Source organism: Siniperca chuatsi, linkage group LG5, assembly GCF_020085105.1.
Source record: "Siniperca chuatsi isolate FFG_IHB_CAS linkage group LG5, ASM2008510v1, whole genome shotgun sequence".
Taxonomy (NCBI): Eukaryota; Metazoa; Chordata; class Actinopteri; order Centrarchiformes; family Sinipercidae; genus Siniperca; species Siniperca chuatsi.
Window position 1 is genome coordinate 14908737 of NC_058046.1, and position 27737 is coordinate 14936473.

General features: G+C 40.3%; 1 protein-coding gene across 17 annotated transcripts in view; it reads left to right on the forward strand.

Moving 5' to 3' along the window:
- The window catches only part of trpm3 (transient receptor potential cation channel, subfamily M, member 3), a 143147-nt gene extending 116768 nt beyond the window's left edge, over nt 1–26379 (forward strand). For 5 of the 17 annotated variants that reach the window (XM_044198023.1, XM_044198016.1, XM_044198017.1 and 2 more), the window contains 13 exons: nt 724–753; nt 2414–2706; nt 4508–4736; nt 7953–8156; nt 11010–11150; nt 12862–12990; nt 13631–13882; nt 15141–15315; nt 15895–16023; nt 17689–17839; nt 18582–18775; nt 19159–19291; nt 20019–26379. In XM_044198023.1, the coding sequence (XP_044053958.1) occupies nt 724–753; nt 2414–2706; nt 4508–4736; nt 7953–8156; nt 11010–11150; nt 12862–12990; nt 13631–13882; nt 15141–15315; nt 15895–16023; nt 17689–17839; nt 18582–18775; nt 19159–19291; nt 20019–21639 (3681 nt within the window). In that variant the 3' untranslated portion in view covers nt 21640–26379. Of the gene's footprint in view, nt 1–723; nt 754–2413; nt 2707–4507; nt 4737–7952; nt 8157–11009; nt 11151–12861; nt 12991–13630; nt 13883–15140; nt 15316–15894; nt 16024–17688; nt 17840–18581; nt 18776–19158; nt 19292–20018 lie in introns of those variants that run through there. The other 12 variants (XM_044198018.1, XM_044198019.1, XM_044198024.1 and 9 more) reach the window with 5 other exon arrangements.
- The last annotated feature ends 1358 nt before the right edge of the window (nt 26380–27737 follow it).

Sequence of the window (27737 nt, forward strand, 5' to 3'; positions counted from 1 at the left end):
ATTTCTGCTGTGTTTGTATGTTTGAGTATGTGTGTTTGTGAGTGTGTTTATGTGTGTATGTGAGTCTTCATGTGCCTGTTTATGTCATTGCATACCTGCCATGGCAGCAACAAAGCAGCTGGAAAGACGCAGATAAAACGAAAGCAAAGAAACGGGACAGAGACTGAGCAAAGAGGCAAAATGGGGGGGGGTTCCAATTTAACTGTGATTTTCATGATGAAATAAACATGCGATCACAGTCACGTGCACACACGCACACACACAAACACATGTTAACTAAGAACAAAGTCTTGAAATAGATGCAGATATCAAAATCCCCACAGGAGACCTGAGCTATTTTTACCAACTCAGATGATGGCTCATGAATGCATAATTCATACATGCCCTGCTTTAATACAGATACACAGTACTGTACCAAATACACAAATACACTCTGCTTTAATATATGCAAACACGGAACCGTAAGAGATTGTTTCTGTCTGTTTACTATACTGTCAATCACACCAGCACAAAATGCTATCCCTCAGTGTTGTTGCCATTTTAAAGAAAACCATTAAACTGACAGTGAGTGACTTGTCATATTAAAGAATATTTCTGGTCTCTTGTGAGTGAGTCTGTCTGTCTGTCAGTCTGTGCTGTGTTGTGCTTATAGAGTAAATGACTCTATAAAATGCATTCGACAAGGTCTTGTTCTGTTTGTTTATGTTTTTGTTGCTTTTCTAGCCCAAAGCCCTGAAACTGCTGGGGATGGAGGTGAGTGTTGTTCTCATCAAGGCTGTTATTCAGTCATTCCTTCCTCTCTCTCGTCTAAAACACTCGTCTTCTCCCTCATAATGTGTTGAGTGTATAGTCAGTCTGCAGAATCTTTTCAGCAGAATAGTCATTAAGTGTGTACCGTGTGCCATGTGCCTCGCAGTCTTTGAAAGGAAGACCTTAAGGCATATTTAATTAACTTTTCTGGCAATCTGTATACACTTTTGACCCAGGCTTGTTGTCAAATGCAATTAATAAAACATTTCACACTACCTTATACAAAGTTATTTTTCATTTTACATTTTTTTCAGATTCATTTAATGATTGAATGAATAAAAACATATGACTACATAAATGCTTAATGGCTCCAGACAGTACATATGTATACAGTATGTCAGAGCAGTCCAGTTACATTTAATTGAATAGGTAATGACTGACCTAACAGGATTACATAATACGTGGTTTGTGTACTCACATGTGTCCATAGTGTACACACCATGAAGTATCCACATCATAAAGCTTTTATCACAGCATGTGTCTACAGTTTTGTCAGAGGTATTTATATCTAACATGCACGGCTGTCCATTCCTTTGTATGCCTGCCTGTTTGAAATCCATCTCCCTGTCAGTGTGTTCTCTCTTTATTTGTGTCTGTTACAGTCTTTACCTTAATGCCTTGCTCTCTTTTTGTATTACACTTATCATTCAATCAGTATGGCAAATTGGCCATGAAACAGAATATGTTAAATTTACTTGGACACTTCTAATTATTGAAGTTATAAATTTATGGCGCTGCAATAATTTCTAGATATCCATAAAATCAAAAACTTACACTTTTACAAATGAGTGTCACTGTCTAGTATAACAGAATAATTTACTGCTGAACTATTATCATATCTTTCTATGTCCAGATAATCTGTTTCAAAGAAAGCAGTGATTCTAGAACCACTGAAAGTCATTTCTCAGATCTCTGTAAATGATCAACCGTCAGTAGTCCTCAGTTGTTAAAATGTGAAATAATTGAAGATCAATGCCACCCTGCTGACATGCCATTTAGACACTAGCTGGCAGAGACAGGGAGTCCTCCTGGAGACACTGAGGACTTCACCTTTGGTAGAGTAATTTTTCTACACAAAAGGAAAGTAAAAGTAAAAAAGAGAGTAAAAAAGTAAAATCTAAGAGAAGATTTTATTGAAAAGTGTGTAATACCATGCCTGTTATGTGTATTTTGTGTGTAGCACTTTGTCCTTCCACCCGTGTCCTCCAAAAGTCTGATTTTGCTTCTGCATTCAACTAACTTTCATCGTGTGGAGGGTGAGCAATTTTAGAAAATGCATTATGAAAATCTTCGCCAGGTGAAATGACCTGGAAATGACCTAGACATGTGTCTAATGTGCCCACAACAGGGCCAGTCCTTCAGAGATAAAGTCATGGGTACGATCCAGATTCTTGGGTTCCACTTGTAATTTCTATTTAGAACCCAAGCTTTGACTGAATATATTGTAAATAGTTCAGCCTCAACTTAAAACAAACTAACGTTGTCCTGTTGTACTGTATTTATGGCAATAAATATCATCCGTAACAAGTCACCCCAAAATATGTGTATCTACATAGCTGCCTCTCTCTTTCCACCCCACTCACTTGCTATGGCTCTCCACCAGGATGACATGCCCATCCGCAGAGGCCGCCAGAAGACGACGCGTAAACGAGAGGAAGAAGTGGACATCGATTTGGACGACCCTGAAATCAACCACTTCCCTTTCCCCTTCCATGAGCTTATGGTGTGGGCTGTGCTTATGAAACGTCAGAAGATGGCATTGTTCTTTTGGCAGCATGGCGAAGAGGCCATGGCCAAGGCCTTGGTAGCATGTAAGCTTTGTAAGGCCATGGCACACGAAGCCTCCGAGAACGATATGGTGGATGACATCTCCCAGGAACTAAACCACAACTCCAGGTGGGTGACACAAATTATTTATACACACACATGCAGCCATCTCTGCTTGTGTGGTTTTAAACATGATATTTCAATATAGTGTAATTTTGTAGTCTTGAGCAAGACTTATCTCATGGAAATGCGCTAAATGATTAATGCAAAGTTGAGTGGCGAGTCTAGACGGGAATGTTTACATCCACACTCCAGCACATATGTTCAGATATACACACAAACACACTAACATGCCTTCTTCCCTGCAAACTGACCTATTTCAGACTACTCCAGGCTCCCATGGGATGTAAGTGACATAGATACAGAAATCTAATAACATGCATCACTGTTAGTTAAGGATATGCATTTGAGATGAAGGTAATCACCTAGAGATGAAAATGTTGGCTATGGAAATGATTGTTAATTAGGGGGGGGAAATTAATATAATACATATAAAGCACAGTCACACCAACCCCAACTTCCCGCACACACACACACACACACAGTTTCAAAGGACATCCTTAGAGCTGGCATATTTAAAGTTTACTTTCCAGAGAATTTGGCTGGCATCCTTCGAAGAGCTCATTTAACTACATACATTTTTATATCGTCATGTAATCTTTACATAATTTGTGGTTGCCGTGTTTGTGAATGCCTTTGTGTGTGTGTATGTATAAATTCAAGGGATATTTGTGTGAACTATGTATTCTTCTTACTTTCCAAGGCACTTGCAAACAAGCTGTGTAAATACTGTTTGAATATTCACCTTTTATATTTCATGATATATCATATAAGTCATTTGAAACCCCCTCATAGAAACAGAAACGTATTCATCTGTTCATAAAACACTGCTGAACTAACAGACAGTAACAAAAATTTCAAATTAGAAATTAGTCAAGTTATTGGTTGCATTTGAAGCAGGAAGTTTTTCATCCAATCACAGTAATGATGTTAACAAATAAATCAGACAATGCACAGGAAATTTAGTGATATCCCCGCAGTTGTTGTCTTGACTGGTCTTGACATAAAATCCAGAGTCCTCTTTGTCTTAGACCGAGTAAAAATGCGGTCGATTCCGAGAAGAAACAGAAACCTTCAAAAGGTGGTCTCGAGACCAAGACCAATCTCAAGTACTACAACACTGCACAGCAGATTGCTTTCCAGTGTATTGTGCAATATTGTGCTGTAATTTGTGAGTGTATGTGTGTGTGCATGTGTGTCTGTGTAGAAGAAAGTCATTTCAGAGGCTGAAAGTAGGGTGAAACCTGATCTCAGAGTCGTTTTTATTGTCTGGAAGGGGACGTATTAAAATGCTGGTGCAAGGCGTGGGGCTTTATATGTGTGTGTGTTGGCCATATTACATTCCCATATTTAGAATTTTTTGTTTTTTGTATTTTGGCCTCATTTCTCAAAGAAATATTTCATTTTAGCTCAGTAGTCCTGTAATCATAACTTTGAAATCAGCATTTTGGTCAGCATGCATACATACATTTCAAACCCCTTCACCTTTGAAATGATACAGACATAGCCTAATTACCAGAGAGAATTTGGGCCCTCTTAGCTGTATATGTGTGTGTATCTACTAAAGAAATTACATATGCTTGTCATGCAAGGCCTTGACTGTGCCTGTGTGCTGTGTTGATGCAAAATGTTGTAACTGTGCGCGTGTTCAAGTGTTTGTATGCTAATTTCATCTCCTTTTCGAATTTGGCCAGATAGACAGTGATTCCTTGACCAGTTTAATTACATTTCTACATGTTTGGACAAAGTGTATTACTGTCTCTGTTCATGTCTCTGTGTGCCTGTATATGTCCTGCATATAATTTCCCAGAGAGTTTGCCCAGCTGGCAGTGGAACTCCTAGACCAGTCCTATAAACAGGACGAGCAGATGGCCATGAAGCTGTTGACTTACGAGCTGAAGAACTGGAGCAACGCCACCTGCCTGCAGCTGGCGGTAGCGGCCAAACACAGAGATTTCATAGCTCACACCTGCAGTCAGATGCTGCTAACCGATATGTGGATGGGACGCCTGCGGATGCGCAAGAACTCAGGCCTGAAGGTAAGTGGGCCAGATGTTTGGAATAACCTGTGGGTAAAGAAAAGCGTACTTACATTAAATAAAATGTCTGTGCACTTCACAGTGACTTTAGGCTTTGGTATTAGAGAGGTAGAATCCCAATCCCCATAGACTGCCTGAGAAAAGCTGGGCAGGGAAAGTAATGAGAAACCCTCTCACCTCCCTGAGAAACTACCGTAGAGGTGGCCCAAATCACTCTGGATCTGCTGAGTGGCTTACAGAAAAGTGAAGAGTGGTTGAACATGTGTGATGTGTTGAAATGATAATTACCATTCTGTAGAGAATGTCTGAAAAGTGTAAGTTGCTTTGGGCATAATGTACATGTATTAGAACCAGAGGCCACCCAGTATTAGCTTATTACAAATACATCAGTACATATACAGTATCGTGTGTATTTTGGCAGATAAGTAATGAGAAATTGCAGTATAAAATGCAAGTCATTTAGGTTTGCCCAACAGAGAGCACTAACAAGTTTATTTTTAAACTGTAATGTGTAAAATCAGTGCATATCTTGGTTACAATTCTTGAAATACTCACAAATACATTGTTCTCGAATCAGTGTCAGCCTCAGAAATCAAGCGTCAGTCAGGTTCTAATTAGAAATAATGCAGAATGATGGGCAGTGAACTAGATGTAGCATATACAGTAAAATATACAGTACAATAGTCATGTCCTTGTTAAATCTCATGCACCACCAGTCTTATTAGCCTTCCATTGACATTATGCATCTACTGTACAGTGTGGAGATACTAATAATGTGGAGAGTGTGCACTGGACTGTGAAAACTAGACAGGTAAGGCTGTCACAATCATGACATTTTAGTTGTCATGCAAATATTTGCGATTAACGATTTAATCATTTTCTGTTCATTTTATACGACACAGCGGTGCTGTTGTGTTTGGCTTTGCAACTAGGTCTAAATCTATGTTGTCAATTACAATGGCTACTCATCGAAACAATGCGGCCGTTGGCAAAGGAGTATCAATTAATCTTCAGTAGTTTGCACATGTGCACATTCTGAAATGTTTCACTTCTCGCTCTACTGCACATACATTTATTTAAAATAACTTAAACAAAAGTGGTTACTGACAGTTACTGTAGAAGGACTCTTGATTTTTATTTTCAAAAGTTAATATGCAAACACAAAGCCATGTTTCTATCCAAGCATTTTCATGCAACTTTTGTTAATTAGAAAAGCTGGATGAAAAAGTTTGAGTGTAAATAAAAATAAATAATATTCAACTGCAAAATTTCCCTTGATTTGAATCTTAGGATTATGCAAAATGATTGCAGTCAGCTCAAATAATCACGATCAGGCAATCATCTAATAATTGTGACTATAGACAGGTCACCGCTAGAGTCTAGACAAATCTAAATCCCGGTTAATAACAGAAAGTTGTGATGCTGAGTCTTCCAGGGTGTTTCTGGCTTAAAAAAGATAACACGATTACAAGAACACACAGTTCAGTTCAATCAAAGAGACCAACAGGACTATGCAGAGTAATATTTATTGATAACAGATTAATAATGCAGGTGAGTTTATCTTTAAATGATGCATTTAAAGATAGACTGTGATACTTGAAACTCAGCCAGTCAAGGTCGCTTGTGATAGCGGAGGAGCAGGATCAGCCAGAGGAAAGAGGTTTATTGGACAGTAATACTTTGGAGAAACATTAGGAGTGCGACAAGTGCCTGGGTGAGGTGGCCCTCCTGGTTGAACTTCTGCCACAACTTCATTAGTATAAGCCTACAAAGCATTCTCTTAAGCCAGAGGCAATAGAAGAACCGACCTTAGTTACTAAGAAAACATGACACTGTGTCCACCCAACATCCTTTTGAGTCGAGTGGAGAGGTTTCATTTTAGACTGGTGGTTGAGTTTTGAGCAATTTTTGCTCATGTGGGTTTTTCAGACGTCTGGCAGTAGGGTGATAGGAGGCAGCTGCTCAGATCAGAGAGGTTAGAGTTATTTATAATGAAGAGTTGCCCTGGGAGTTGCTGAAGGAACGGCTGGGTTCACACTCATTCATACACAGAACGAGACAGAATGATGGGTCTGGCTGGTCTAGCTTCTCGGAGCAGGGCAGGCTACAAGACTGCTTTACGTATGGTTTGGCCTTTGCAGGAGGGAGGGAGAGAGTGCTCTGCTAAAGCAAGCTCACTGGAGCAGAAAGACAGAAAGGAAAGCACAAGTGGAACAAACAAGATTCAGTGCCCCCAGGAGTTCATGATATACAGCAAATAACATTGTCAAAATGTTGTCAAAATAATATGTGTGCACATTTTTGAGTTGCTATAGTTGTGAGGGCAGTCCGATTCAACACTCTAACTCACATCAGAATATGGTTACTGGAGGCTACAAATGGACTATGAATTGTAAAGATGAGTACAGTGATTTCTTCACACATCAATACAGTAAGTCTGACAAACTATTGACATCTTTGCTTTCCACCCCTTGACATGACTGATGACAAGAGAGGCTGAGACACTTTCTGTGCTGTGGTTATAATTCTATTTCTCACTGATCACTTTTCATATATTCAGTTGTCTAGTCATCTGACTTTACTGATAGCTTTGTTATTAAATTCTAACATGATACTTCAACTTATCAGAAATTAATGTAAACTTCAGTTCAGTTTTGAGCCAGTAGCCAATGCAATGAAAACAGCTAAATATCACTCTCAAATTAGTTAAGACAGCTGCTTCCAGAGATAAGAAGATGCTCGATTAAACTGCTCTCCATTTTCCTCCTTTTCCCTTGTTCTTCACCTTCCCACTGTGGTAACAGCCTCGTTCTGGCTTTTCTTGTTTCTTGCCTCCTTTATCTGCTGCGGGTGTTTGTCCCTCTCATCCATCGTGGCAGCGCAGTACCCTTGCTGCCTGTCTGGACTAATGCTTTTGTAATTGACTTCCACAATGAGAACCCTCGTCTTGGCTGTCGTAAATACCAAAGCTTTGTCATTCAGCCATGCGCAGGCCGGAGCACGATGGGGAGGTGTTCACAAGGGTAAATTCATATTATGTGAGTTTCACGTGTGCATGTCGCAGGCCGATTATGAAGGTTGTTTTGTTCCAGACTCTCTGTGTCCTAATTTCCACAGCGCCGCTCATGAAACTTGGCATCTTTATCACATCTGTCGCTTCCAGCTCTTCTCCCTAACTTTCCTCCACCTCCACTTCCCGTCTTCCTTATCACCCAGGTAATCTTAGGGCTGCTTCTCCCACCGTCCATCCTGAGTCTGGAGTTCAAGAACAAGGATGAGATGTCCTACATGCCCCAGGATCAGGAGGCCTACCTGCAGGAGAAGGAGGAGGAGGAGCCTGAGAAACCAGTCAAGGAGAAGGAGGAGGAAGACATGGAGTTCACAGTAAGATCTTACTGTGAGGCGCAATACAACTCCGTGGTGAGAGAACCCACCTCAGCCCTGCATCTCAGAATCTACACACATATTCAAACTTTAGGCAATACACACATGCTTTGTTTCTTTTTATAAAACTGATCATTGAACACATAGCCCAGGATCTGTGTCCTTTGTAAATATCTTTTGTGGACCAGTTTTATACAATGTTGTTTCTGTCCATGAGATGTCGATATGCAAACACGTACGCACATAGTTCTCCACACACACATACTTGTTTCTCTATTCTGGCCAACTGGACAAATTGGCCTTTCCTGTTTCTCGTCGTCTTAGCAAAGACATGGTCGTGGAGTTGTAGCGTCTCAGTCTGTCGCCGCTTGTGGGTTCCCTCGTGTATGTTTCTTCTTCCATCTATCTCCTTGTCTGTTTCTCTCTGCCTTTCCTTTGGTCCCTCTTGTTCTCTGCCCAGCTCTCTCTTTGCTTGTTTTGTTTCTTTATATCTTTATTTCAGCTCCCTCTCTCTCTAGTTCTTTCTCTCTTTCTCCCTCTCTCCAAGCTCAGTTCTGATTGAGGTACTGTATGCTAGCCGATTGCTGCCCCTCACTCTCTCCCATCATGATGATGGCTTGCTGCAGCATACCACTCAGCATGTCGGCTGCTGAGCATGGGAGGCCCATGCTTTTGCATTATATAACCATGTCCGCCTGCTGCTGCAGAGCTTAAATCATGCAGAGTCTGAGCACCTTCTCCCGGCTCACAGTGGAAGAGTTGGTCCATCTGCATAGACATGGATGTACAGCAGGATTAGGACTCGTTCCATTTCAAGCCAATCAATTCTGGAGATGATACCAAGATCCAGTTTGTGTGTTCGAATTCGAAAGACAATGTTAATACACAAACTGGATTTAAGGTTGTCCCATTAAGTGATTGAACTGAAGTTGAACGCCTTTCAGCACCACTGTACATACTCTCCATTTGCATTGAACACAGCCAGCAAGCCAGCGCAAAAATTCACAAAATGGGCCGTTATACACATGCAGTCCTTGAGACTCTGTGGTGTTAAACAAAGAACCCTGCTGCAAGAGGATGCATTTGCAATGAGCCCCCTCACATTGCCCTGGCTTCTGACTGTACAAATGCACCTTCAGATACTTATGAATCACACAACGATTCATACAGATATACACAGACTGCTACACCACAGAGGGAGATTGTATTGTCCACTCCTCAGATGCTTTAGATAAACCACACTGTGATGAATGTTATAGCTCGTGTTATAGCTGTGTCCACTTGCTGATCGGATAATGTGCATGTTCGGTACAGTAAAGGCATGGTGTGATTTACACACTGGCATCTGAATCTGTTCACCCTGAAGGCCCTGTCTGTGTGTGCCTTGGACAAAACTTTGGCTGAATATGTTTCACATATTTGGAAAAAATAGAAATCCCTTGATTCATTACTGATGGTAATTTATTCTTTGATTTCTTAGTGATGGTTTTATCACTGTTGTACCTATTCAGTGGCCTGGGAACTTTAACCAACTCCTCAGCAAGTATTTCAAATATTTGGACCAACTTTCAAACATTTTATCTTTGCCCAGGTCTGCTATACTGCCCTTCAAAGACAGAGTGCAGTAACTACAGAAGCAGTTGAGCTGAGAAAAAGGGGTTTAAAGTCGGATAAAGGCGGATGGCAAACTTTAAAACAGATAGAAAGGTTGTAATGCTTTCATTTAGACTTTTTATTTTGCCTAAAAAATTATTGCCATAGAACACAATACCTAAAAAATGCAGGTACTGCACTTTGCCTTTGGATAATCTTCATGGGATGCTCAGAGAAACTGCAGTATCTACCAACAAAATGAACAACCAAAATGTCAGTTAAAATTAAAATGGATATTTTTTTTTTATTTATAGATAACAACTAAGGGAAATCAATAACTAAACATAACTTTGGCTAGCTGCGCTAGCTTTCACGTGATATAGCCCTCTTTCTTTATCTGTCTAGTTAGCTGTCTTTCTATGGTTTAGAGTGCAGTAAATGCGGTGACGAGTCCTACAGCACATAGATTACCAAGCGAGAATGCAGTAACTGAGTTTTGACTTGGTTTATAGGTCCGTTTTGTAGTTACTGCGAGTTTAAAAAGCTGTTTTCACAGAAACTACACATTTCTATGGCATAGTATTTTTATATAGTAACAGATCAGTCTCAGGTTATAACTCAATTTTGAGCAAATATGTAGTCACTGCATTTTGCCTTTGTAGGGCAGTATACTTCTTGACATACAATACAATTCCATGAATGAACTCCCTCAGAGGTCTGGTGTTGCTTTGACATTAAGACCATGTCTCATAACAACAGTGGGCTCCGAACCCTCTCTCATGGATAAGGAAATGTGTCACAGATTGAAATGAGATATCTATGTCTTCTCTTTTTCCTTCTCCTTTTCTGTCTTCTTTCTGTCATTATCTTGTCTCTCTTCTGCCTCTTAATTGTTGTCTGAGACACAATCCATGAGTGTCTGTGTCTGCGTCATACTGTGTTACCAGCCTTCACCCAACACTCCACCTCAAACACACATTTCACATTTTGGAATGATGACATTGCCTGTGCTTGCTTCTTTGATTATGATATTAAAACTGTGCAGTAGCCATAATATAACCCTCTCCCACTTCTCCTTTTTTCTCCTTTTTTCTTTGTTATTCGACTCTTTCCATCCCACCTCCTTCCTTCCACATACTTGTCTTCATCTCCATCCTCTCTCTACATCTCCCCCACTCCTCCTCCTCCATCTTTCCAATCCGTCACACTTCCCTCTTCCCACTGTCTCCATCCCTTTATCCCTCACACCTTTCACTCTTTCCTCCCTCGCTCCATGTGGGGTTTGCATTCCCCCAGGCAATGCTGGGTAAGGTAACCACAGAGACATCCAGAAAGAAGGATGTTGAGGAGGTTCAAAACCGCCACCGCCTCATCCCCATGGGACGCAAGATATACGAGTTCTACAACGCTCCAATTGTCAAGTTCTGGTTTCATACGGTCAGTGTCGGCTTCAGCAACATCGCCTACATACTCAGCTTCCTGTTGGCACTGTCGATACTTACTGTATTTCAGCAACAGCATCAATTCCTGGTTCCTGGCCGTTCGCCTCCACTGCCACAGTGTCTCTATTGTCATTAACCTCCACCCTGTCATTACGCAGCTTTACTAGGGTGGGAAAGTTTAGTGTGAAAGAGATGGGGAGAGTGATGGAAGCAAAATGCTGAGAAAAGTACAGGGGAGCGAGGGAGAGAAAGGGATTGAACATCAAACAAGGAGGTTTTGTGTTGACTGTGTAAATACACACTGAAACCTCTGAGTCTTGGCAAATTGCCACTGGATTAAATATTACAATAAGTAAATATTTGATTTAATGTTTAGTTTTAGAGTGTTTACATGTGTGGAAAAGTGTGTGTTTTGTATATGTGTGTTTACACCTTTCCATATAGCACTGTTTATCTAGATTCTGTAACTCTAGATGTCTTTGAAGTCTGTGTATAGCTTGTGTTTTGTACAGTATCTGCCTGTGAGCGGGTGTAATGTTTGATATAAGCTAATCTTTTGTTTCCCATACCCCATCTTGAGCTCCTTCAATTTGCTTGCCCAGTGAAAACATCTCTACATCGCCAGTAGGGATTTCATTGTTTATTTATGCTGAGAAAATATTTTGACTGCCTTTTGTTTAATCTCATTTCCCTCACTTGTCCTTCCTGCCCTTCTGGTTAAAGAAAAATATTCTACTGTGAATTTCATTATTGCGCTTGTAGATCAGATGCTGGGTTTTCTCAGGGTCAAAGTGTGGTCTTTACCTCATCACCAGATTTGTATTCAAACTTGTCATCTAGCACTAGAGTGCTGCCCCCATTTATAGTAATATTTGTCAAACTTAACACACAAACCAACTGTGCATGTGGGACTGAATGAAGACAGTCCCGGTCACACATTATTAAAATCACTTTACCTGCTTACTTCACTGGAATGTTTAAGCATGGACTTGGTGAGAAACCATCCCTAGTTTGTTTGTAGTTACTTTAATCTATAATTTAAATATGTTAAAGCTTTTCATTATTGTTCCAAATTTAAAGGTAGGAACAGTTCACGATTTTGCATAGCTGTCACTGTTGAATATATTCATGCAGTTGGGTCACCAATCACTGAATCAAAAATGTCAAATATCTGATTGAAATCCAGTAATGTCAGGACCTGTGAATGAGGAAACCACATAAAAATGGATTTTGAATACATTTGTGTCAGGTTATCCAGGCCAAATCTTTAGATGGTTAGGCTTGCATTGTGATCAAAATGTTATCTAGTCTGGATCATGATGAGCACAAATAACAGCTGACATGTATTTAAATAGATACAGCCACAGGAGTACGCATAATGGACATTTTCAGGCCAGTGTGGAGGTACAGCAATCAGGCGTCTTGACATCAAATCAATATTATCACTCTGAAAAACTGCATTAAAGTGAGTTGTAATGAGGGTCAGTCATTCACTAAATAACCATTTAATTTGAGCAGTTACACACAAAAACCCTTTAACAGTAGCCCTTATTTGTAAGCATATTTGTTTGCAGAGAGAGAATTGAACTTTAATGATGTACAGTTTGCTAATTTGGAGAAAGTGCACAAACACACAAACACATGCTCAAAACCATGCCATAAATGTGTCCCTGCTGATTTCCCTCTGCTATTGTGTTTTTACGTAGATGGCATACGTGGCCTACCTGATGTTGTTCAACTACATTGTACTGGTCAAGATGGACCTGTGGCCCTCTCCTCAAGAGTGGATCGTCATCGCTTACATCTTTACCAACGGCATTGAGAAGATGAGAGAGGTACCACAGATCCTAGCAGTGGCTATATGCAAACGTGCATGTACAACTATATACACACAATAATCAATTCTTCACCACTACCCAGTGAACTGAAGACACAATGCTCGTCATCATCGTGTCGCCTACTACATTTAAATTAGTGAGGTCTGTGGTGGAGGGGTGTCCATATCATCAAACAGCTCATAATAAAAAGGGAAAACTGTGATACGATCATTGAAGGGGAAGCAAAAGAAAGAGTCAAGGGAAAAGAGAAAGGTAGGGGGACGGGGTGGTGGAAATGAAGACAAGACAGACATGGGAAAATGAAGAAAGAAAAAGAATAAATAGAAAATACAGGTATGTGGCCATATGAGACTATCTAGTTCAGCATCACTCTGTGGCTGTATTTGTTCTGTAAGTGTATGAAATGCTTTAATCATTATGTCACATCATTCTCAGCTGCACAACAATGTCTCCTCAGACAGCTGCTAGATGCCTTGATTGGTGAACTCATACTGCCCTCTAATGGTGGTCATGATATAATGCATTTCTGTTCTATTTTAATCACTTTTGGGGCTCACTTTAATTTTTCGCTTCAATTTCTGTGTGTATTAACATTAACTTTTCTTTCTCAACTAATTTCCCTCCAACCCTCTTCCAGATCCTGATGTCAGAGCCGGGGAAATTGTTACAGAAGGTGAAGGTGTGGCTTCAGGAGTACTGGAACATCACAGACCTCATGGCCATCCTCATATTCTCCGTCGGCATGGTCCTGCGTCTCCAGGAGCCACCTCTCATGAGCTACGGGCGGGTCATCTACTGTGTCAACATTATCTATTGGTACATCCGGCTGCTGGACATATTTGGGGTCAACAAGTACCTTGGTCCCTATGTGATGATGATTGGCAAGATGGTGAGAAGAGGCAGGGGTAGTGATGTGTGTGTGTATGTCTTCCTTTCTTTTCTATCTACAATATATCTCATCTTTTCTCTCCCCATTATGTATTCTCCATTTATGTCTGACTTTACTCAGCATGATCTTTACTGATTATGAGAGTCCTATGATTACAAAGGATTATGTGGTTTGCAGGCGTGGTCCTAATAGAGCTTCTGTGCCTCTAAACCTCATTGTTTGATCTCAAAGAGCACAAGATCAGAGTCTCTGATACATACATGAAAACAAAACTAGAGGGATAAAAGGCCCAGATCTGTATCTGTCTGATGTGGGACTGTCTTTGACATTGGTTGTGTACCGCTGGACACAAACTGTCTTTGATATGAAAATCAGCAATTAGTTAGAGAGAGGGGGGATTCAGTGACTTATTCAGGTTATTGGCATATATGATGTTGCAGTAAGCTGATTTGAAGTCAGAGCAGTTCAGAGAATGAAAAGCAACTACTTTAATATAAATAGCAGTAGAAAGCTTAAGTACCACCATACTTTGAGGCCATCCTCTGTTCCTCCAGCATTCTTTACACAATGCAGTTTTACAAAGGTGTATTTCACCTGTCTTTGGGAAAAAACTGAAACATTATAATGCTTTTTTTCTGCCAATTTGGTATACACGTCATGATTTTAACAAAGTAATAATGATTATAATGACAACTGTAGCTCCAATTTGGCCTTAAAATGGGACTATCTTCTTAGATGTGTTTCAGCTTTCTAGAAAGACAATGGATGTCAGCCTTCATCAAAATACACAGAGGCTAGTTTAACAGAGCCTAGTGGAATATAATTAGCCCAGAGGAAGTGTTTCCCCTCACTTCAGCTCTGTAACTTCCTTAATCAATCTGGGATTAACCTAAATTAAGTGCATTTTAAATATTGAGTTTAGGTTTCATTCCAGAACAAATTAAATTGAAGTTTGATTGACCAACCAAGACTCTGAGAGGAATAGTAATCAAAAAATGCAAATGCAGACCATCATTCATCACACTTTTTAAACTGCTTCTCTAGCTGTAACAGACCTCGCTCCGCTCCTGTTCTCTTGTTTTGCCTCATTACTGCTTTCTTCACTTTATCCATTCCTTCTTGTTTTATCATCGTTCCTTTCTATAAACATTCTTACCAACTGCTCCCAATCTTTTTCTCTTTTTAAACCGCTCACCTCTTCCCTTCTCTCTTTGACAATCCTCTACCCTTACCCCCACCTCCCCCATCCCCCCGTCAGATGATCGACATGATGTATTTTGTGATCATCATGTTGGTGGTGCTGATGAGTTTTGGGGTGGCGCGTCAGGCCATCCTAAACCCTAATGAAGACCCGTCCTGGATGCTAGCTAGGAACATCTTCTTCATGCCTTACTGGATGATCTACGGAGAGGTGTTTGCCGACCAGATTGACCGTAAGTTCAGGGCCAGAGTGTCAGAGCTTTTGAATAAACTTAATTTTTGTTCGGTCAGGGGAGAATAGTTCCTGACTCTAAGGAGAAATGCAAGTAATGTGACCAAATGCCCACCTATCTCAGTGAAGAATTACGTTACTTTTCAGTCATTCCTCCACAGGTTAACGTATTACTGAAAGATGTCCTTTTGCAACACATACATATTAAAACACTGTACAAGAAAAATTGCATCATACTGAGAATAGGGAAATTCTTGACAAATTTTGTTTCTGCATCACCATATCAGCATTATCTTTCTGTCAAGTTACTCAGCTTCTTACATCAGGACATTCATTTTTACAGTTTGGCTTTTTTGTCTCTACATTTTTTTATACCATGTAGACAAAGTGACATTTGACTCAATAAATCAAACATAAGACTGTGAGCAGTGTCTGTGAGAAAATGTCTTGAGAGTGAGAGTGCATTTGTGTGCTGTTCTGTTGTCTTTTTGTATGGTAGTATATATGATGGTGTGTACAGAATGTGAGGAGTGGCCCAAAGAGAAGAGATCTGAAATAATGTTTTCATTCTTTGTTTCAGATAAGCATAGTAGGAAGTTACAGCACAGGCTGAATGAAAAACTCTGGCTGGTCGAAAATTACTTACGAACTCACGGAAGCTGGCGTAGTAATGGTCCATTCCACATTTCCCAGTGCAGTCAAAATCCCAGTAAATCAATAGATATAGACCTCAATTTAACCACATCTACCTATCCCACCTCTCCTTCATCATCCTCACATTACCACCATGTCATGCCCACTCCTACCACTAGAGGCCACTTGAGACAAAAGTGTGCATGCGGCTCCACACGCTCTAAGGTTAAAGTTGCCCTCATGTGTTTGGTATTTTGGGTCAGCTACTGTATCTAAACAGCATTTTCTTTAAATACTAGAAGTTTGTTTAAGAGAATTCAAAGTGTACGACGGCCTGATTCAATGAGGCTGCCTATCTTCTCCAAATCTTTGATTGACTAACTAAGTAGCTTGACCTAAAGCTATGTCTTGTAAGCAACTTTACCCTAACTAATTTTGGCACTGGCTGGCAAATGGCACTGTTACATGGCAGTAGCACTTTTCAAATATTATATAATATTTTTATGGTCTTTGTTTTTGGTCAGATGTCACATCAAGATGAACTATCAAAGTTTGAAAGTTTGATATTCCCTTGATGTTTCTTCCACCCATTTTGTTCCTTGACTTTCAGTTAGTTTCATTTGAAGAAGTGACCCTGCCATGTTAACACTGTCTGTCACATAAACCATGTCACCCTCCCTCTAATGCCGGCTCAGCTTCTTACTGGAGCAATTGCAACATTGCCAAAATATTTCTACCAATGTAGCCAACATTTAACATAAGCATTGACATATGAACAAGTGAACACCGCACCATACAGGAATAAAACATAAACATACACACATCCACACCAGAATATATTAATCAGCCACCTTTCATCATCTGTAATCTGTTTTTTCACGTGGTTCAGTTGTCAGAGTTTTTAATCAAAATTTTTTGAAAGTGAAAATTTAAAAAATAGAAAAATTACTTCAGTTCTCTGTCTTTGGGCTGCATTGTGTGAAACAATTGAACATCAAGCAATGATGAGCATGACTAGATTGAATCTCAAAGGCAAACAAACCAAGAACAAATGCTGAATGTTCCCCAGATAAGCCACAGCAACTGAACCATCACAGATGGAAAAAACATACTATGTATCCTAAATACATTTCAAATGATTCAAAGCAATCAACCATTGCTGAATGAAGCTATGGCACACATACGTGACAATATATTTTAAACATCCACTACATGTTTAAATATATTGGGAACACAAATTGTGATGAGACATGATGAATGCATTTTTTGTGTGTATTTTGTTTTCAGATGCACATTTCTGAACATGAACACTCACCATAGTGTCCACTCTCTGTGTCCACTCTCTCCAGTCCCCTCTTTAAGAAGCATAAAGACAAATTATGCTTCTTGTTTGTTTGCAAAATATGTAGTTATGCATTTTGTTTGGTATTTTCAGGTCTGCTTGTCTCTTTGTTTGTTATTGTTGTCTTGTAACTCAATGTACAGTATGTGCTTGAATGTTTTTTTTGTTTGTTTTTTATATTCATTTGCTTAGGGTTTATTTTAGTATAGTTTTTTTTTTACTTTATACTGTATCTTCTGTTTTTGTTATGTGTCTGCATGTCTTTCTAATTTGTTCATTAGTGCATCTACAAATTTCTACTAAAATATTATTCTTGATGGATTCAGGTCTCTATCTACAGACAAAATTTACCTTGTATTAACTTGTATGTGTGTGTATTTGTTTTGTGGCGGTGTGCAGCCCCCTGCGGGCAGAACATTACTACAGAGGATGGGGGGGTGGTGGCCCTGCCTGCCTGTAAAACGGGTGCCTGGATTGTCCCTGCCATCATGGCCTGCTATCTACTGGTGGCCAACATACTGCTGGTCAACTTACTCATAGCTGTGTTCAAGTACGTAAACTCTTTCCACCTGTAACAAACTATACACACCGCACTGCTTTACACACATCTCAGGACCTGAAACACACTTATTTTGGCAGCATGATGATAGAAATAATTTCCAACACTCTCACAAAAACAGTATCACTAAGACATGGATGTTACTCATAGCGGTATCTAATTAATACTGTTTAGACAAAGTAGACATAACTGCCTTTTAGACTTTTCTTGAAATTCATGCATGTGTGAGAGAAAAAGAGAAATGACAGTAGTTTCTGTTTGGGCTGCTGTTAAGATGCACTCATTAGTGGCTGGTAGCAAATTGTATCAGTAATGGGATGGTGCTTCTTCCACAGAGACATTAACATGCAAATGATCTGTTATTGTGTTTCTGAATAATCCATGTAGCAAGGACGATCATCCTTTTCTTCACATTTGTCAGGTTAATTACCAAAAAGTGCACAATGGAAAAAAACAATAGTTCAAATTTAAGGTTTAATCACATTACACATTACAGCAACTATTTATTGTATTGGCATTTGCATTTATTTAATATAATTCCATGTACTCTCTGTGTCCAATTTTTGCGAAGTGAAGGAATCCGTTCATAAATCTAAATATCAAAATACTATCTGAAGTGGTTATGATCTTTGTTGCGTCACTGATGACTTGATTCAGGTTATTTTAGCTTTCAGTGGATGTAATATTTCTTGGTTGGTGTGGCATTTCTGTCTGTGATTGTCTGTCATCATAGTAATACATTCTTCGAGGTGAAGTCCATCTCCAACCAGGTTTGGAAGTTCCAGCGCTATCAGCTCATTATGACCTTCCATGAACGCCCTGTCCTTCCTCCACCCCTCATCATCTTCAGTCACATAACTATGGTCCTCAAGCATCTGTGTTGTCGCTGGCGCAAGCAGGATGACGACGAGAGGGACTATGGACTGAGTGAGTGGCAGATCAGAATCAGAATCAGAAATACTTTATTGATCCCTGAAGGGAAACTCTTTGTTACAGCAGCTCGCCTTTACGTCAGTGCACACAGGAAATTGATTACCAAGCTATTTAGGACACCACACAACAGTGTGAACAGCAATATTTGTATGTTGTGTTGTAATTGATTCACATCGCTTTAAATTATTTTCAATATTCTGTTTTTAGTGCTGTAACAGTGCTATATATATATATATATATATATATATATATATATATATATATATATATGTATATATATACACTGGATTTTAACTTTTGGTATTATTATACTATCAATTAAACAGTCAAATAAGACATTGTAGCATTATCACTTCCTCTAACTCTTTAATTCACAGAACTCTTCATCACAGAGGATGAGCTGAAGAAAGTCCATGACTTTGAGGAGCAATGCATAGAAGAGTACTTCAGAGAGAAAGATGACCGATTCCACTCCTCTAACGATGAGAGGATTAGAGTCACTTCGGAAAGGTCGGACATAGCTACACAAAAAACTTCTGTCTGCATTCTACCTAAAGCTTTCTGGCTGTGGAAAATTGGTATATAAATTAGTCCAGTGCTCTGTCTACCAGGTAGATAGAGGAGGTGACAGGACAGAAACATAGCCTTCATTTATTATAGTGCACATTTCAAACACATAAGTTTTCTTCTTTTCTCTATGACGACACATATGGTGCAAATACAGAAAACAGAAGCAAATATCCATGCTGTGATATGAACACAAGCATAAAGGAACTAAGATACAACAAAGGGTTTTACAAAGAAAACCAATTTTTGGCAGTCTAAACCACAAGCTTTCAATGTACATAGATTAATGCCGTTAGTGAACTAAGCAGAAAGTTTACTTCAGTTATGACACTTAAATAGCATGATTGACTATTCAGCAAATTTTTTTAACCAAATACCATGGTGTATTCAGTCATTTGCGTCCTTGGAAACATTGCTGTTGCATGTGCGTTTGAGTGTGTTTCTGTATTTCCTTATTTTTACTATTTCTTTGTTTAGCTGCAGTCCATTTCTAAATGCAGCATGCTGTATATGTTGGGACTTTAAATTGTGTTTTCTCAGTTTGCTGATTTTATTTTGTGAGTGTGGTGGTCTCTCTCTGCCACCTTTTTTCTCCACCATTCTCCCCTGCTATTCTCCCCTCTCCGGTGCTTTTAATGTCTTTTCTTTCCTCTCTTTTCTACTCTAACAGGGTGGAGAATATGGCAATGCGTCTGGAGGAAGTCAATGAAAGGGAACACTTCATGAAAGCCTCACTGCAGACTGTTGACATTCGTCTGGCCCAAATGGAGGAGCTGATTGGACGAATTGCCGTAGCACTGGAGCGCGTGACAGGTGTTGAGCGTGGTGAGGTCAACAAAGTACGTTCCCGGACTTCATCTGACTGCACAGACTCAGCATACATGCTCCGCCAGGGTGAATGCCCAGAGGCAGCATACATCCTCCGTCAAAGCAGCTTTAACAGCACAGAAGGGAATGCCTACCGCCTGCAGGAGGCACTGGAGGGAACAGCTGAGGGCTCCATGTCCCCTCCTTCTCCTACTGGCATGGCTACACGGACAAGAAGCCACTCATTTTATGTTGGAGGCAGTCGTGGTGGTGAACGTGCAAGTGGAGCTGAACGAGCTGAGAGCTTTTTCAAAGAACGCTCACTCAGTCTCCACCGAGCCAACAGCTCACAATCAGTGTCCTCAACTGCCGCCCCCAAAGAGTCTAAGCCCCTTCCCCTGGCGACGCTGTCGGTCTCCCAGCAACACCGTCCATCGTCATGCATTGATATCTATGTCTCAACTTCTGAGGAGGTGGGGCCTGCGGAGGTCTTTCTGGATCATCTCCGTATGGTCCCACAGCTCCAGAGAGACTCCTCGCTGCAGTCGGATATCATGGAGACGGTGATGCCAGGAGGCCGGGACTTCAGCAGCGTTGCCACCAGCGGTATGGGCGATAGGCACTCGGAGTGCGGTGCAGGCAGCAGCGGAACAGCTGGAGCCATATTTGATGACAGTGCAGCTGCTGATTTGTCATTGTGCTCAGCCCACCTCTTACCAGACACCACTTTACCTCCTTGGGACATGGAACCATCCCCACCTCCCTCAGCAGGGCTGCTTGAGCGCTCTAAGAGCAGCCGCTACCTCTCCACAACAGGCACAGCATTCCTGGATGAGCCCCCTTTGGTCAAGTCCCACAGCCTCATGTTCACACCAAGAGGCTGCTACAGTGGACTGGGGGCAGGGGTCCAGGTAAAAGCTGCAGAGTACACCAGCATCACTGACTGCATCGATACACGCTGTGTCTCAGCTCCATACACTCCTGTAGAACGCTCACATTCCCCCGGAGGATCCACGTCATTCCCCTTTGATAAGCCCTCAGACATTGGTTCCTCTCACCCAGAGAGAGAGGCAGAGCTTAGTCACACAGAGTCTGATCCAGAGGACCCTGAGGACTTGATTCCGACCCCTGATACCCCTCGTCTAGGGGGCCTTAGCGGGCCCAGCGGGGCCCCTCTCTGCTCCCCCTTTTCCAGGCTGGAGCGAGCAAACAGCTGCTCCTCAGACGACTCCCATCCTTCCCTCACACTGGCCCCTCCGCACCGGAAGAGCCTGTCGGTGAGTGAGAGGATGGAGAGGGGACCAGGTCTGGGGGCAGACAGGGGGCCTGGGCCGGGGGGCCGGGGTCTGGCAGGAACCAGAAATCCCTTCCTCAGGAGCAAGTCTGGAGCACGGCCTGAAACAGCCAAGACTGACAGCCTCTCCATGAGGAAGCTGGCGACTCCGTCAGCTTTCCGCAGCTTCGATAGACAAAACTACACGTGACAAGAACACTGGCCAGCACACTCACACACTGATAGGACCAGGGAGGAAAACAGAAAGGGCCAAGGGCAAAAGTGAATGCAGGGTGAAGTTGCCCATAGATGCTGATCTGGACCAGATCTACAGTTTTTTTTTAACTTACAAAAGGTGAAAAGGTGATAAAAGTTTATTCATAGTCAGTGCTGGAGGGCAACTTTACCTTGGATCAGGAGTCAGGGGGAGAAGAATGGGAGATGTTGGGGTCCTACTGTACACCAGTCAAAAACAAAGAGCTATGAATCTAGAGTAGTTTTTACCTCCTCTTGTAGCTAAGTAACTCTCAATGGGGTGTTATGGCAATGGAAGGTGTATTTGTACTGTATGTCTTCCACCCACCGCCTTTACGGCAAGTAGACATCTGTCACTGTGTTACATCACATATCAATCACGTTAGTCAGAGAAAGTATACTGTTACTCCTAGCTGCATTATATGGTAGAAACTGTCAAGTCTGAGCGACAAAGAGAGAAGAGAAAGAAAGAAAAAACAGCCACCTCATTTGTCATTTTGTCTTAGCATAGAGTCATTACTGTCGCAAAACTTTCGCTTTAAATGCATTTTCCTCTCTTCATATAATCCTAACTCCACTCTGTAAGATCCCAGTACTATCAAACAGAAAGAAGTTAACATTTCTGCGTGCTTCATAAATGAATCAAGTAAGTGTTTGGAACCATCTGTAACTATTTCCCCTCTTGGTTGCACTGGAAATTATTGCTGTAACATGGCAACAACTTACCTCTGGATACACAAATACACCTTTCAAATAATCGATATGTATCTTTTTTTTAAAGGAATTTGCCTTTCGTTGTCTTGCGTTTTGTAGCGTAATTTATCTACAAACGTTTTTATTTCTTTTGTCAGTTCAGCTAGAAAAAGAAAGCAGTGTTTGAACTCCAGTCGAAATGTCATTACTCTATCACGTGCCTCCAGTCATGGCTGTCAAGTGAAACAGTAAAAACTGGGTTTAATTAGCCACGTGATAAGAGTGAGAAGCTAAAAGTTATCAGGAAAAAGTGAGAAAGAAAATGTGACATGAAGACTGAGATTAGGTGACATCATCTGGTGTTTTACAATTCGTGTTCAGGGCATCACTGAGTCAAGGCATGTATCTACAACAGGAAAATAACAGGATCGGGAGACAGAAGAGTTTAATCAAGTGCATGTTGACATTCACGTGCATATTTTCATGTCTGCACACACACACACTGTCAGTGAAATGTTACACAATACTAGAAAATAAAGTTTAGTTCAGACCTGATCGCTGAGAGCTTTAACAAGTGCAATTGCAAAAAACAGAGGGCACAATGAGCCTATTTCAGAAGCAATGCTTACTGAGTGAACCAGATGTGAACCTTGTTTGCCTGCACCTGACACCAAAAATCCTTACACTCAACCAATCATTGCTTTCTTGTAGCCCAGCCCTCCTCCTTCAGGTTTTGGCAGTGGCATTATGTTGCAATGGTTTTACATCCACCTACACCTAATGGATCCGTCCTTCTTCTATTCCATAACTGTCATTCATTTGCTTTTCTCCTTTATTTTTTTATTTTAATTGCATTCAAAGCCAGCCACTGCAAAAGGAGACTTTAAAAGAAAGCAATTGCCCGATGACGAAGCCCATTATAAATCATAAACAGGTCAAGAAGAGTTCCTAAAGAAAGAGCTAATTTATGAAATTATTTTTTTTAAAAAGCTTGACATAAGCAAGTCAAGTATATGCATTATAGCTAGGATATATAAAGACGTGCATTTTAAGTGGCATGGAGGAGGAAACATGGGGTTATTATTATTCTAAGATGAAAGCCAGATCAGATGAAAGCCAGATCAGTGTTTTAAAAAATGTCTAATTTTTTTATTCCAATGGAAAAAGTCTGGTGGGAGGAAGATGCCCTTCTCTGATAGCTTTGTAAAGATAAGATAATAAGAATTCTTACTGATTTTTTATGTTTGTTTTATATTTCCTCACTATTACAATTCAGTTTAATCATGTTGCATTTATTTTGAGTTTGATTCTATTTATTGACAGTTTCTTGCTCATTATTGATAATTACAGTAAATGCCTGTTTGAATTACGAAATCAATATTTATATCTTCTCAGTGATATTTTTGTCGAATTTTAAGTATTTTCTAATTAAGCTTTTAAATTAAATAAAAGATGACCATTGCCATGCACTAAATGCTGATGTATTATATTATTTATTAAATATAGAATTGTCTGATATACTGTACATTTCAATCATATTTAAAGTAGTTTTTATTGTATGTTTTATCAAGCAGCTTATGAGAATTTTCTAATGTATAGTCAAACATGGCAATACACAGTTGCCAGTATACCAAACTTAGGGTGCCTTTTGGGCATGAATGGAGTATGTGGGGACTGAAGTGATTCTAAAATCTGTGAAATTTCTCATTTTTTGTTTTTTCCCTAATCATTAGCCCAAATATCTGTGATTATTTTCAACATTTTGAATACACTCATAGACCTTTGTTGTTCTCTTTAAACACATCTGATGTACAGAGTCGAGGGGAATGTTGTTATTAGTAGACTTTATCATTGCTTGTATGGACATTTATGTGAATCCACCAAAACACGTAAAAAGATCTCATTGAGAATCATAGTTTCATAGGTGAAGAAAAGAATCTATTTGCACATGAAACTGAGACATAAGGATGAGGATATATCATCACCATAGGGTTGGTTCTGTTGCAGTAACTCTATTTATTGTTTGAACTTTTATCATTTGATTATCTCTCTGTCACAATTTGACTTTTGAAACTGTTCATACGCTAATCCTGACCCAACCCGGCCTAAACCTTAAAGGGGTTCTTCAGTAACTTAGGTACTGCACCTCCACAAAGTTGGGGGACTTTCTAGAGACAGATTTGAATCGAATTAATGGTCAGAACTGAAGAAACAGAGGAGGCTGAGATATCCCGACCTTTAGTCCCCAGTATGGGTCAAGATTCAAAAACACTGGATCCTACAATTCCCATAGTGCAACATAGCATATATGCAATAGCATCTTTTGATAGACCTTCTCTGACTGTTAAATGCTCTCATCTTTCAAACTCCTTGCCCCCAGTTAATAACGCAGATTGTCTGTGAAATATTTCTCAATATAAATAATTCTCAAGCCTAACTGAACATAACCCTGATGACATCATCAGTTTTATTTTCTCAGACTTCACAAAGCTCCCTTCAGAGCTACAAAAAACATTATACAACTGTGTTGATAGGCTGAATAGTCCACAATCGGTGGATTGCCCCTTTACCCCAGAAATTCCAACACTAACATGAATTGCATTGTGGACTCATGCTTAGTATATCATATAAGTTGGAGAGATTGGGGACTAACACTTAAATATCCATAAAATGACAAATGGGATGTTGTAGCCCATCGATACAATTTCCTCAACAAAGATATAGATTACAGTATGTGTTAGAGAGGAAAGGTTGACCCCAAGTCAATGCTCAGGGACAGCGTCACCCCAGTGATGCAAGGTAGTAAGTATATAATGGAATCATGGTGGAAAGAAAGATGGAAATGAAAAAGAAATAGAGAGATTTTAATTTGTAGTCAGCAGAAGGCTTCCAATATGATCACTGTGCTTTATGAGTCTAACCCAGAGTCCTCGAGGATTGTGGGGAAATCTATATATTTTGTGTTTTATGTCACAGAAATGGCAATAGAATATGAATGAATGTCTTCATACCTGATCGACTGACATTGTTCACCCACAGGAGTTGAAGTTCTTTATAATCCAAACAATAAGAATTGCGTATTGTTAGTGAGGGCTTTGGTCACGCATAGTTGACCCTCACACGCTGAACCAAACCAAACTTTGCCAAACCAAATGGAAACGAGCTGAGCTGTGCTCTACTGACCTGTTGTCAACACAGCTGTGGTAGACACCAAGCAAAGGTCGTACAGCTCAACTCAGTTTCTCATGGCTAAATATGAAAACAGAAGCTACGGACTGAAAGTTCAGGCCCTCCTGTTTCACCTATTGTGATAAGAAATCAAATCAATCAATCTTCATCCTTACAGTAAGGAATATGAGACAGCATACATGTCCGTGGCACTTCTAAACTCGTGTGAACATGATTCTAGAAATGGTTTTGTGATATGTTGACATGGCTGTTGTGGAAGATATTGATGGGAGGTGTGCATGTGTGTGTGCATGTGTGTGTGAATGTGCGTGTACATTAACTGCGTGTGAACCTGGACATGTAGAAGACACCAGTAACAGGGAGGCATGCCAACACAACACAGCCCACCAGATTCTTAATGTACAGTATTTTTGAAATATTTTCCTATACTGTATCTCACAGTTTTGTGCAATCATGAGCACATGATGATAATCAACAGATCTGCTTCCCTCCCGTGACGACCTGTGAGTCGTAAGCTAAAGAGAGTTTCACGCATATGTTTTTTCTGCAATAACTGCTGATGTTGTGTTTCTACAACTGAAAGGGGCTTACCCCTCCCTACTGGTTACCCTTTATTTAATGTCCTTCAAATGCATGCAGTTCTTCCACTCAGATTGTACAGAGATGACCTGTAAAGATGATGAAAGATAGAGAGAGATTATAATATGAAATCAAAGTAGTGAGTATTTGAATGCAAATACAAATCTGTATTCTTCAATGTTAATAGGATCATGTCTGGCATGCATTGTTAAATAAAAAATTAAATAGATTGGTACCCCGTGTCTCGACTGTTTTACTTCACCGGGATCTTTAACCAGTCAGTGACAAAAAGACTGATGCTTATCGTGTGTGACAGTGAGAAAAGCATGGAAAGTGATAAGCATGGTTAGTGCAGTCATGTCAGTTTTAGCAGGTTACAGTAATGGCGAAAAGCCAAGCAGAGAGGTGTTTCTCAGACACGCAAGCTTTCGCAGAGGAAGAGGCAGAGAGAAAAAGGCTCATCATGTTACTTATAGCCTGTTGGACTAAACATCAGGAACAGGTGCTGCTTGGTGGACTGTCATTTTTAAAACTTGTTCTACTGCCATGAGGCACAAACACAGCCTTGAACTGTCCTGGAAAACTCTTTATGTGATGTGTTGTAGGAAAACTCTTTATGTGATGTGTTGTAAAATGTACAATTTGTATAATTTATATATGAACAATTTTTCAAGACAATTGCCAAATTTTATACCCTCTGGAAATTATTGTTTATACACGTCACTTCTTCATGGTGTAGCTCTGGTCCTTGGCTCTGGCTGGCTGAGTGGCTTTGAAGTGTGGCTGTGTAGAACAACTAGTAAACACCTGTGCATCAGTGTGCTAAATTAAAAAAACTGTGCACAAACTGAAAAACACCACTTCTGCATTTATGTGTGTGTTGCTTTGCAAAAGAAATTGTTCCGTCCTTCTTTGTGACACAATAACATTAACACCTGTACCTTTGCCACCTGTATACAATCAGTGCAATAGCCCTGTGATTAATGTTTCCTTTGTAAAGCACACAATGTTCCATTGTTGTTGATACTGTACCAAAAAGATGTTGATTCACTTTTAAGGTACACTTTTAAGCACTTGTTATACAGAACCCTCTCTGAGTATTATAATATAGCCTACTGTACCTAGGCTATAATATAATCCTACTATTGGATTGTTTTAGCTGCTGGAGCAATTTTACACTACTTAGCTAGTTTACTTTGTAAGATTACATTAAATTGCATGAGCTGATCATGTAGAGTGTGTCTCTAAAGTAACCAGTAAATCAGTAAATAGCTGTCGGATATATAAGGGAGCGGGTCAGTGGTGGTGTGTCAGCTCACACTGCGCACGTGGAAGGGAACATTCTGTACTGAGTTTACGCACGTGCCCTGCCCACCCACCCACCCCCCGTTGCAGCACACGCACGCGCCCGCACACACTTTAAAACAACTTCAGCTTTGACACAGTCACCATTTCACGTCAACACAACAACAACATGACCCAGATGCGCCGTGCACTCCTGAACTTTTGCACTTTTGTGAGAAAGGAAGCGAGCAGCAGCAGCGCAACAGCAGCAGAAGCACCTCCTCTTCCACAGAAATGTTTACAGCTCTG